This window comes from Xenopus laevis, chromosome 9_10S (genome assembly GCF_017654675.1).
Source record: "Xenopus laevis strain J_2021 chromosome 9_10S, Xenopus_laevis_v10.1, whole genome shotgun sequence".
Classification (NCBI taxonomy): Eukaryota; Metazoa; Chordata; class Amphibia; order Anura; family Pipidae; genus Xenopus; species Xenopus laevis.
The window spans coordinates 1,944,874-1,956,270 of record NC_054388.1 but is presented as its reverse complement, the minus strand read 5'-3'; the positions used below and the strand labels follow the sequence as shown (position 1 = coordinate 1,956,270).

Here is an 11,397-nt window from a genome sequence, read left to right as displayed (position 1 = left end):
GGTTCGTTTTGCCTTTTTAAACCAATAATTGAAACACATTTCTCTGCAGGCTAAAATGTCACAGAAAACAAGAGAGGAAAACAACACCAAATCACAATTATTCTGATGTCCCCCAGCCCATTATAAAGGTAAACCAGGAGAAGGGACAGGGTGGTGATGTCTAAGGGGTGGCACGGAGATGTAAAAAGGGAGCAGGGTGGGAAACTACGTTGCCTCCATGTTGCACAGAATGGGACCCCCTGATCCTTGTTAAAGTGTGTATTGGGTTTCCCTTATACTTTACCTCTTCCCCTTCTCTTGTCTACCCAGAGAGGCGCATCAGGGCTACTCGATCAAGTGAAGAAGATGTTTAAAGAAGACGAAGAGGAAAAGGACCAAGTGATAAAACAACTTGCGTGTCTTCAGCAACAGGTGTGGGACACCTTTGAAGAGTGTGAAAAGAAATTAATGACAATAAATCTAAAAGCAGATACAAACACACAGTTCTTAAGCGAATACTTTCAGGATATGTATCACTTTCTGCAAAAGGAAACAGAGGTTTCCCTAAAATCTGCTGAAAATTTGGAGGCCAAAGCCCCAGAACTTGCAGGTTTGACGTCAGCAGTCACAGAACTGTTGGAGGAAGTTACAATCAAGAAGCCAAAAGGGAAACATATAGCGACATTCATGCAGAGAGTAAAAGTATTCCGTGCTCAGTTACAAGAAATGGAGACAATGAAGGACTTGCTTGAAGGGTGTGTTTCCCCTCTACAAATCCATGAGTGGAGAGGGTTAAGACATGTCATGAAACCAGCACTAGATCCATTACAGTTTGACCCAGCGAGTGCCAACCCTTATTTGAACCTATCGACAGATCTAAGGCAAGTGAAATTACAACTCTGTGCTGATGAGAGGAGATACAGAAAGTATAGTTTTGAACCAGGACTGTATGTACTGGCACTGCCCGGGTTTAAGTCTGGCATTCATTACTGGGAGGTGGATGTTGGCCGCAAGAGTAACTGGATCATTGGCACCGTGAAGGGGTCGGTCGGACGTAAGGGAGAACAAGAACTGAGCCCAAACAACGGCTACTTTTTTCTGCGTAAGCAGCAAGATGGGGAATATTATGGCACTGGGTCTTCGCCTTTGAATCTGAGGACTTCTCCACTTCGAATTGGGGTGTGTTTGGACTTAATGAGGGGTCGCTTAGCATTCTATGATGCTGACGCCATACACTTGATCTATGAGCTTCACTGCCCTCTCAATGAAGAACTCTTCGCTCTGTTTTGCCCAGGGGTGCCAACGAGAGTAGAAGACTGGTGCGCCATGAAATTGTGTTCTTAAGAGACAATGCCACCCATTCATATATTGACCAAATACTTGGTGTTCTTCAGACTTACGCCTTATTAAAAATAATGGGGTGTTAATGAGAGTGGAAGATTGGTGCGCCATGAAATTGTGTTCTTAAGAGACAATGCCACCCATTCATATATTGACCAAACACTTGGTGTTCTTCAGACTTACGCCTTATTAAAAATAATGGGGTGTTAATGAGAGTGGAAGACTGGTGCGCCATGAAATTGTGTTCTTAAGAGACAATGCCACCCTCAAAGGACAATGTCACCCATTCATATATGGACCAAACTCTTGCTGTTCTTCGGACTTCTTCCTTATTAGAAATAATATTGAGCCACTGATAAATTGTAAAATTGTGGAATTTTCTTTGAAACCATGCTTAAAGGAGAACTAACCCCTAAAAAATGAATATGGCTAAAAATGTCCTATTTTATAGAGTGAACTTATTGCACGAGGCTAAAGTTTGAGCTTGTCAATAGCAGCAATGATCCAGGACTTCAAACTTGTCACAGGGGGTCACCATCTTGGAAAGTGTCTGTGACACTCACATGCTCAGTGGGCTCTGATTGGCTGTTGAGAAGCTAAGCTTAGGGCTCGTCACTAATTATCCAGCAGAAAATGAGCTTCCCTGGCTGTAATATAAGCTGATGCTACAGGTTTGCTGATTATTACATTCTGATGCTAATTGCACTGGTTTCTGTGCTGCCATGTAGTAATTATGTGTATTAATTACTAATCAGCCTTATATTGTGACATTTCTATTCTATGTGTACTGTATATTGTGAGTGGCTCCCTAAGCTCAGTAAGTGACAGCAGCACAGAGCATGTGAATCAGTGAATCAGCAGAAAAGAAGATTGGGAGCTACTGGGGCATCTTTGGAGACACAGATCTTTACTGCTAAAGGGCTGTGGTTGCCTTGGGCTGGTACAGAAGCACAAAACATCATGTACAACATTTCTAGCTACTTCTTTAGTGAGGCTTTAGTTTAACAAAGTAGAGGATTAGTTAGTCCTGGTCATCAAGTAATGTACAGTAAGTTATTCCACAGGTTCTTCGCCCCCATAGTAACATCATGGGGTGACATAACCAAAGCACTTGGCTCCCCTGGACTCCCACTTAGGGGACTCATTTGATTGATGGAAAACAAAAATCTGCCGCCTGTATTTTCCCAATTAAAACGTGTGATGTTTTTATCCACTAGTTTGAGTCATTGCTCTAACACACACTCACCGGTAATATCTCAGAGACAAGATGTTTTGCAGGGGGAAATATTTGTAGTGGGACCCCTGTTCCTTTCTTCTCTTCCCCCCTACTAGTTCTTCTTCTTTAGACTCTCTCTCAGAACGTATTCCTCTCACAGTAATGGGGAGACATTTGGGGAATCCTCTCACTTGCTCATATAGAAGCCAATGTAGTTCAGGGTGAATGGGCAGCTTTTTCAGAAGCAAGCCTTACGGTGGCCATAGACGTAGAGGTCCGCTCGTTTGTTGATGTCGCAAAACAAGCGGATCTCTCCCTAATATGTCCACATTGAAGTGGCCAATATCGTGGGCCCTAGAGCCCAACCATTGTATCATAACGGATCCGATTGGGGGCAGTCGGATTGTGGGACCGAATACTCGCATAGATGCGGCCGCGATCCAATGGGATTTTTTAACCTGCCCAACTTTCAGCAAGTTATCGATCGTGGAAGCCCATCGGGTGGCCCCACACACTGGTTAATAAGCTCCCGACTTGGTCTGTTACAGCTTTTTTCGGCCCGTGTGTGAAGTCAGTGTTGGACTAGGGTTGCCACCTGGCCAGTATTTTACCGGCCTGACCAGTAAAAATGATGCTTGACCCCAATGTTATTAATATCGAAAAAATCTAAATCTACAAGAAGGCCGGTATTTCTTTCCAAAAAAGGTGGCAACCCTATGTTGCACTGGGATGACAGGGGCCACTTTATTCCTCCTCCTCTCCTCACTCAACCTCTTTATTCTCCTAGTCTTTTATATTTACTTGCGATATTCTGTTCTTACAATATTAAGTCTCTTTTCTTCCCCATAAAGAAATAGGGAATGACCATGAAATAGGCCAAATGTCCAGAAGCAAGAGGCCTACAGACACCTGAGCCCACCGGGAGTTTTCCTGGTATCCCTGTCCGACGCTGCTTAGAGTGCAAGCTCACTGGGGCAGGTGTCAGTGAATAGATGTAGAACATGCTGCTACTGCTGCATAATGACATAATATCCACTCAGGACAACCCTATCTAGTTTGTTTTTCTTTATTTTACCACAACAGGGTTGTATTTTCCTCACACAATTGCTGCCCTTTATTTCCACCACACAAACGAGTCCCATTGCTGCTTATTCACCTCTCTTGCTTTATTTTAATTAGCCTGTCATTTCCTCAAACCTTTCCCCTACTCATTTTGGCGACATGATAACATTCCTAGACAAGACGCCTAACACCGCCCACTCCCTGCCTGTAACAATAAGGCAGCCGGCAGTGACGTAACTTCGGAGCGGAAGTCGTTCAGAAAGGGCGGAAGGAGATTTTTTTGCTTACATGGTAGCGGGCGGAAGTGAGTCTGAGGGAAGCAGCATTTGGTAAAAATGTCTGTCAGCATCATGGTGGAGTATTGGTAAGAGCTGAAATCATCTACAGCTTCTGTGTCACCGTGTATCTATAGAATATATATGTCAGGCAGCTGTGGCTCTTTATATGCTCTGCTGCACCGCTGCTTGTGACTCCTGAAACAAGGGGTGTAGCAGCAGAACCAGCTCAGCCGGTCACATGGTTTCAAGAGTCACAAGAACTGATTTTAATTACTATTTGTGTTTGCAAAACCTACAGAAACATCCCCTCAGTCTACACTGGCTTGTTGGCCTTTTCTTTTTGTTGGGTGCAGTTGCCCTTTAATCCATTTGGGAAAAGCTCCTAAACCTTGAGAAAGCTCCTCCCCCCTTATACCCTGAGGGCAAATGGTTAAACTGGGTAACAGGCGGTTCCCCTTTAAGTGAACTTTTAGCATCTTATAGAAGGGCTCATTCTTAGCAGCTTTTCAATTGGTCCTCATTGTTTATTTTTTATAGGTTTTGAAGGAATTGCCACTTTTGTTTGACTCTGTCCACCTTTCAAAAGGGGTCGCCGACCCCATCTAAAAAACAAATGCTCTTTAAGGCTACAAATGTATTGTTATTGCTACTTTTTCTTTCTCATCTTTCTATTCAGGCCTCTCCTATTCATATTCCAGTCTCTTATTCACATCGGTGCATGGTTGCTAGGGGAATTTGGACCTTAGCAACCAGATACCTGCTGAAATCTTTCTATTCAGGCCTCTCCTATTCATATTCCAGTCTCTTATTCAAATCAGTGCATGGTTGCTAGGGGAATTTGGATCCTAGCAACCAGATACCTGCTGAAATCTTTCATCTTTCTATTCAGGCCTCTCCTATTCATATTCCAGTCTTTTATTCACATCGGTGCATGGTTGCTAGGGGAATTTGGGTCCTAGCAACCAGATTGCTGAAATTAAAAACTCAAGAGCTGCTGAATAAAAAGGGGGTCACTGACCCATCTAAATAAACAATTGCTGTGCCAGGCTACAAATGAATTATTATTGCTACTTTTTATTGCATCTCCTATTCATACTCCAGTCTCTGATTCATATCAATTCATGGTTGCTAGGGGAATTTGGTCCCTAGCAACCAAATGGCTGAAATTACAAACTGGAGAGCTGCTGAATAAAAAAGCTAAATAAGTCAAAAACCACAAATAATAAAAAATGAAAACCAATTGCAAATTATCTCAGAATATCCCTCTCTACATCCTACTGACTAGGGATGGGCGAATTTTTTTGCCTTGTTTTGCCGAAAAAATTACGCCCATAGACTTGTATGTTGACATGCGTCAAAAAAAAAAAAGATGCGCGTCAAAACAATTTTGCTGTGAGACAAATTTTTTTTGACGCCCATAGACTTTAACGGGCGTCTGCGACATTGCTGGCGGCGAATTTTTGGTGAAACGAAATGGGTCAAATTCGCCCATCCCTACTACTGACAGTTAATGCAGAGTTCAACCACCCCTATAAAGGGGTAGTTAATCTTTAAGGTAACTTTTAGTCTTTTATAGAAAGGCTAATTCTAAGCAACTTTTTAATTGCCTTTCATTTTTTATATTATATAGTTTTTGAATTATTTGCTTTCTTCTTACCCTTTCCAGCTTTCAAATGGAGGGTCACTGACCCCATCTAAAAACAAATGCTCTGTACAAATGTATTGTTATTGTTACTTTTTATTGCTCCTCTTTCTATTCAGGCCTCTCCTATTCATATTCCAGTCTCTTAAAACATCAGTGCATGGTTGCTAGGGGGATTTGGCCCTTAGCAACCAGATACCTGCTGAAATCTTTCTATTCAGGCTTCTCCTATTCATATTCCAGTCTCTTATTCATATCAATGCATGGTTGCTAGGGGAATGTGGACCCTACCAACCAGACTGCTGAAATTGCTGAATAAAAAGCTAAATAAGTAAAAAAACACAAATAAATAAAAAATGAAAACCAATTACAAATTGTCTCAGAATATCCCTCTCTACATCATACCGAAAAGAGCCTGTAATCCATAAACAGATACATATATTGCTTCTTCATGTTTGGAGTGTTATCTGAGCAGGCGCTTGTTGTACCACCGCACAGACTAAGCGTGTGCCATTTGTATTCCCAGTGAGCCGTGTGGGTTCAGGTCCCACTATGAAGAGCTGGCAAGTGCCGTGAAGGAAGAATTTCCTGACATTACCATCGAGTCCGGTCCTGGTGGAACAGGTGAGTCTATTGGAACCTTCCATACATCTCTGTGGCCTCTTCAGTTTTCCATTGTTATTTTACTTGCGTTCTATTTGCAGGTGCCTTTGAAATTGAGATCAACGGGCAGCTGGTTTTCTCCAAACTGGAGCTGGGGGGGTTTCCATATGAGAAAGATGTAAGTATTGCCTTTTCTTGTACATTCCGGGTTCTCCATTCTCCACTGTGGTGTAGGCACAAGCACGTTCCTCATTAGCACAGATCCACTTTATTATTATTATTATTATTATTATTCTAACTTATTCCATGCGCACTAAATTCCTGAATGAAAAGTGCCTTTCTTTGAATTTTGAAGCAAAATTGCCGGCACACAGGACACAATGCAAGCGGGTAGACCCCTTTGACGAAGGGGCGTCCCTCTGAAACATTACACTTTAATAAATACGCTCCCCGTTTGCATCGTGTGCCGGTAATTTTGCTTCTCCGTATATTGGAGGGTGCTGTTTCCGTCTACTGTGCACCGGCCCAAAGAGGCCAGGGTGTGCTGGCGGGTTATTTATTTGTAATTCCTTATTGATCTGAAACGCATATTTTCTCTCTTTTACAGCTCATTGCGGCCATCAGAAAAGCCAAAAACGGGGAACCGCTGGAGAAGATCACCAATAGTCAGGCCCCATGTGTTATTTTATAATTCTCCAGGTGCCAATCTTTCTGACATAAACGCTGTAATGAATCGAATGACTTGTAGCCGTAGCATTGGCTTCCCTCAGGTCTCACCTGTAAGTCCAGCCTGATGGTATGTTCCAGCCATTAATAGGCCCACAAACACACAATAATACTAGAAGACTTCAAGCAATAGAATATATATAAGGAGAACAAGATTCACAGTTAGACTTGTGTCTCCTTACAGTCGTGCTTTTTGTTAGTCGTATGCATTGTCTTTATGCTTCTCCTGGATTCATATATATGTGTATGACTAAAGCAGATCAGATATAACCTACAGCTATGGTCAATTGAGATTATATTACACTTTTTGGGAAAACCCATAATCCTTGTGCTGTCTTTATACTAGAGCTATTTCCACCAGTTATAGATTACATTTACATTATATTGTGAATAAAGTGCCCCTCTTGTAAATTATAAGGCTGTTCTAAGTTACCGAGGAGTTTCATGACCATATAGATGTACAAGGCCAAAGGCCGTGTTTTTATACAGGTCATGGAACTCCCAGGTAACTTCTAGTATCCTCATATTTTGCAACAGGGGGTACTTTACTTATTATAATACACAAGTTTTATGTGACAAAAATGACATCACTACTCACTGTTTATAACTGATGACATCACTAGTCACCGTTTATAAGGATATAATTTACAAGATATTCATGGCTTTTCTGTATTATATATATATATATATATATATATATATATATATATATCACAACCACATATCCTGAAGAAACCTAGGTGCCAATCCAAAAGTATAATTAGCAACAAGCGAATTTTAATGATACAGCAAGATTCAAAGCAGTGATGGAGGTTTATTAGATCCTACGTTTCGGTTCGAAGTTTCCGGTTAGGAACCGAAACGTAGGATCTAATAAACCTCTATCACTGCTTTGAATCTTGCTGTATCGTTAAAATTCCTTGGAGTGCTGTCGCTTGTTGCTAAATTCCAGTTCACTGCATATTTATATCTGTGTTGGCTCTGTGTTTTAAATATTAGTAAATCCAACTCATTCGTCACATGATGTGACATCACAATACCACGCACAGTAGCAGAAAATACATTTATACCTTAAATCTACTAGAAAATCGTGTAAACATTAAATAAACCCGATAGGCTGGTTTTGCCTCCAATAAGGATTAATTATATCTTAGTTGGGATCAAGTACAAGCGACTGTTTTATTATTACACAGAAAAAGGAAATCCGTTTTAAACATTTGGATTATTCGGATAAAATGGAGTCTATGGGAGATGGCCTTTCCGTAATTCAGTGCTTTCTGGATAAAGGGATTCCAGATAACGGATCCTATACCTGTGGAGCACTTCATCATTGACTAGTATAGGGTGAACTCTCCTGACACCAATAGGATGATTAGATTTTACAGTAATTCTATCTGTATTTATTTGAAAACTTAAATTGAAACAATAAAGAAATGTTCTGTTCTATACACATTCATGGTTTATACTGATGACACAGGGTTTGAACATTGTTTAGACAGACGCCATACTAAGCAGAAATGTTCCAGCCGCAACATTGTTCAATTACTTTTCTTGGCACCCTTTGGCGATGGCGTTTAGGTTGTGTCGAATTGTAGATCAGATGAGAGTCGCTCCACCAATTCCCTTCATATATACTGAATTAAAGTAAGTTTGTTCTTACTCCCCCAAGTGAGCAAAATAAAATATATATTTAAATAAAAGCATACTCTTGCACAACATAAAGTTATTATTATTATTATTCTGGATAAAGGGTTCTATGCCTGTATTGACAATGTTTAGCAGTAAAATATTTCCTAACCAGCAGAGGGCGCTCACACCCCGCAGACGTTAAACACTGGAAAATGTACCTAGTTAGCTGTCTCTGCCAGGTAACAGGAAACAGCGCAGACTACTACTGTTGTTTGTGGGTATTTTCTAAAATTCAGTATATCTGACCTTTTTAATCAATCATTCTTTACATAGCACTCCTGTCAGAAGAGCTCGAGTCCCAGGTCTTATTCCGCAAGGGAAATGCACCGCAGAGGCTTCTGCTTTTCACCCAATAGAAAGTAATATATTAATAAAGGAGACTGGAGGTTTGTATATTGTGCATAGAAACAGGAAGGAGAACAATGTGGCAGTTGCAGTGGCATTGAGCAAACTGAGGTTTTTATACAACTTGTGACAGTTGCCCTTATTAGGGGCGTAGTGAATAAAACAGCCCCCTTGCTACGTAGTTGAATGTAGGTGGGAGCTACCATACTGCCTCCCATGTGAGATGCACTGTAAATAAACAATGTGTACAGCCAAGATGACAGTTCCATTGGAAGCATATGGGGCATTTTAGGGGTTTTTATTGGGCAGAACGTGTGATTGCTGCGTGTTCCACTCAGGGGACGGCCATTTCTGTTTTCTACTTGTATTTACGGTTTAATGTCCCTTTAACCCAAGACTTGTGCTTATAAAGCCGCCGCTGAGGTCGGAGCACTCCCTGTCCTTGGACGGATTAGGTTGGAGTTTTTCAGGCAAATACATGCCACACTGCTAAGAATGAGGAAAGGATTAATGTTCTTTATTACACAAGCCGCATTTGATTAAACACAACCAGCGGGGTCACATAAGCCTTGTGCCCTGTATTTGCTTTGCTTTTGTTTGGACACCTCTGTCCCATAGGAATCCGCCTCAAAAAAGCACAGGCAGGACGGTGTGTGGATCTGGTCCAGCTAAAATGGCATCTTTCTACTGCAGGGTTTCTTAAATGAGCATTCGACAATGGAATCAGCAGTAGCCGGAGTCATCCTCACCGGTGGCACCTGCCCTGGCACAGTGATAGAGGACACCTGGGGTGTTATGCAGATGCAAACGTTTATAAATATATATATATATATATATTGCAAGCACATTGTCCCATTGGGCCCAAGCCCACTGCCTGCCCTATACAGCCATGCCAGCTGCTACAATAACCAGATCTCCTCCTTCCTGGCACCTGTTTTGTCTATTGTAACCCCCTCTGTTATATATAAACAGACACACATTCCTGTAAGTCTTCTCTATCTACTGTAGCCCCTCTCTATGGTACAGTATACACAGAGACCAAACTACAATGTGAGTTCCTGTGTGTCCTCTCCATCTACTGTACTCCCTCTCTATGGTACGGTTTATACAGAGTCCAACCTACAGGGTGAGACTTCCTGTATGTCTTCTCTCTCTGCTGTAGCCCTTCTCTATGGTACAGTATATACAGAGACCAAGCTACAGGGTGAGACTTCCTGTATGTCTTCTCTATCTACTGTAGCCCTTCTCCATGGTACAATATATACAGAGACCAAGCTACAGGGTGAGACTTCCTGTATGTCTTCTCTGTCTGCTGTAGTCCTTCTCTATGGTACAGTATACACAGAGACCAAACTACAATGTGAGTTCCTGTGTGTCCTCGCCATCTACTGTACTCCCTCTCTATGGTACGGTTTATACAGAGTCCAAGCTACAATGTGAGTTCCTGTGTGTCCTCCCTATCTACTGTAGCCCTTCTCTATGGTACAATATATACAGAGACCAAGCTACAGGGTGAGACTTCCTGTATGTCTTCTCTCTCTGCTGTAGCCCTTCTCTATGGTACAGTATATACAGAGACCAAGCTACAGGGTGAGACTTCCTGTATGTCTTCTCTCTCTGCTGTAGCCCTTCTCTATGGTACAGTATATACAGAGACCAAGCTACAGGGTGAGACTTCCTGTATGTCTTCTCTATCTACTGTAGCCCTTCTCCATGGTACAATATATACAGAGACCAAGCTACAGGGTGAGACTTCCTGTATGTCTTCTCTGTCTGCTGTAGTCCTTCTCTATGGTACAGTATACACAGAGACCAAACTACAATGTGAGTTCCTGTGTGTCCTCTCTATCTATTGTAGTCCTTCTCTATGGTACTGTATATACAGAGACCAAGCTACAGTGTGCGAGTTCCTGCATGTCTCCTCTGTAGTCCTTCTCTATGGTATATAGAGAGAACAAGGTACAGTGTGAGAGTTCCTGCATGTCTCTCTATGGTTTATAGAAGGTATGAGAATGTGCAAACTTGAGAGGAGAAGAGGAATAAAATCCAACAAAGCGGCAGCCCCTGGGGTAATTTAGAGAGGACTGGCCTGGAGTTTGGTGTGTTGTGATTATCTTCCCTCTGGGATAATTCACCTTCCCTGACAGGTTTACAATGGCTCTTATCTTCCCTGGAGCTGCTCTCCCTCTTTTATTTACTTGTGACACCTGGAGACGTATCACCTGTAGCTCCCACACGTATGTAGCTACTCTTGCATATGTATCACACATATTGCCTATTCATCATGTCACAGGCGTGTCTCACCACTTCCCAAACCGAAACCTTTGTGCACTGGGGTTATCCTAAGCATCTGCCACCTTTTAGCACCTTTTGCTCATTTAGACACTTCATGGCGTGACATGATTTTGCTGTCTCAGAACAAGGCTTTGCCTTTTTGCTCTTGTTTAACTATAACTCTCAGAAACACTGCCCCGCCCTAGGACTATACCGTAACCCCTAGCCACCTACCAAGAGGT

The 11,397-nt window shown here is 42.0% G+C and overlaps 1 protein-coding gene and 1 pseudogene across 1 annotated transcript; both read left to right on the top strand.

The window, feature by feature from the left end:
• Positions 1-55: 55 nt before the first annotated feature.
• Positions 56-1,784, top strand: LOC108702359 (annotated as a pseudogene).
• A 2,089-nt stretch (positions 1,785-3,873) lies between these two features.
• mien1.S (migration and invasion enhancer 1 S homeolog) lies at positions 3,874-7,429 on the top strand (the record flags this gene model as incomplete). The annotated part of the gene is given in 4 exon segments (NM_001098684.1): positions 3,874-3,962; positions 6,045-6,142; positions 6,223-6,299; positions 6,729-7,429. Coding segments are annotated over 4 exon segments (288 nt in total). The 3' UTR covers positions 6,813-7,429.
• Positions 7,430-11,397: the final 3,968 nt, after the last annotated feature.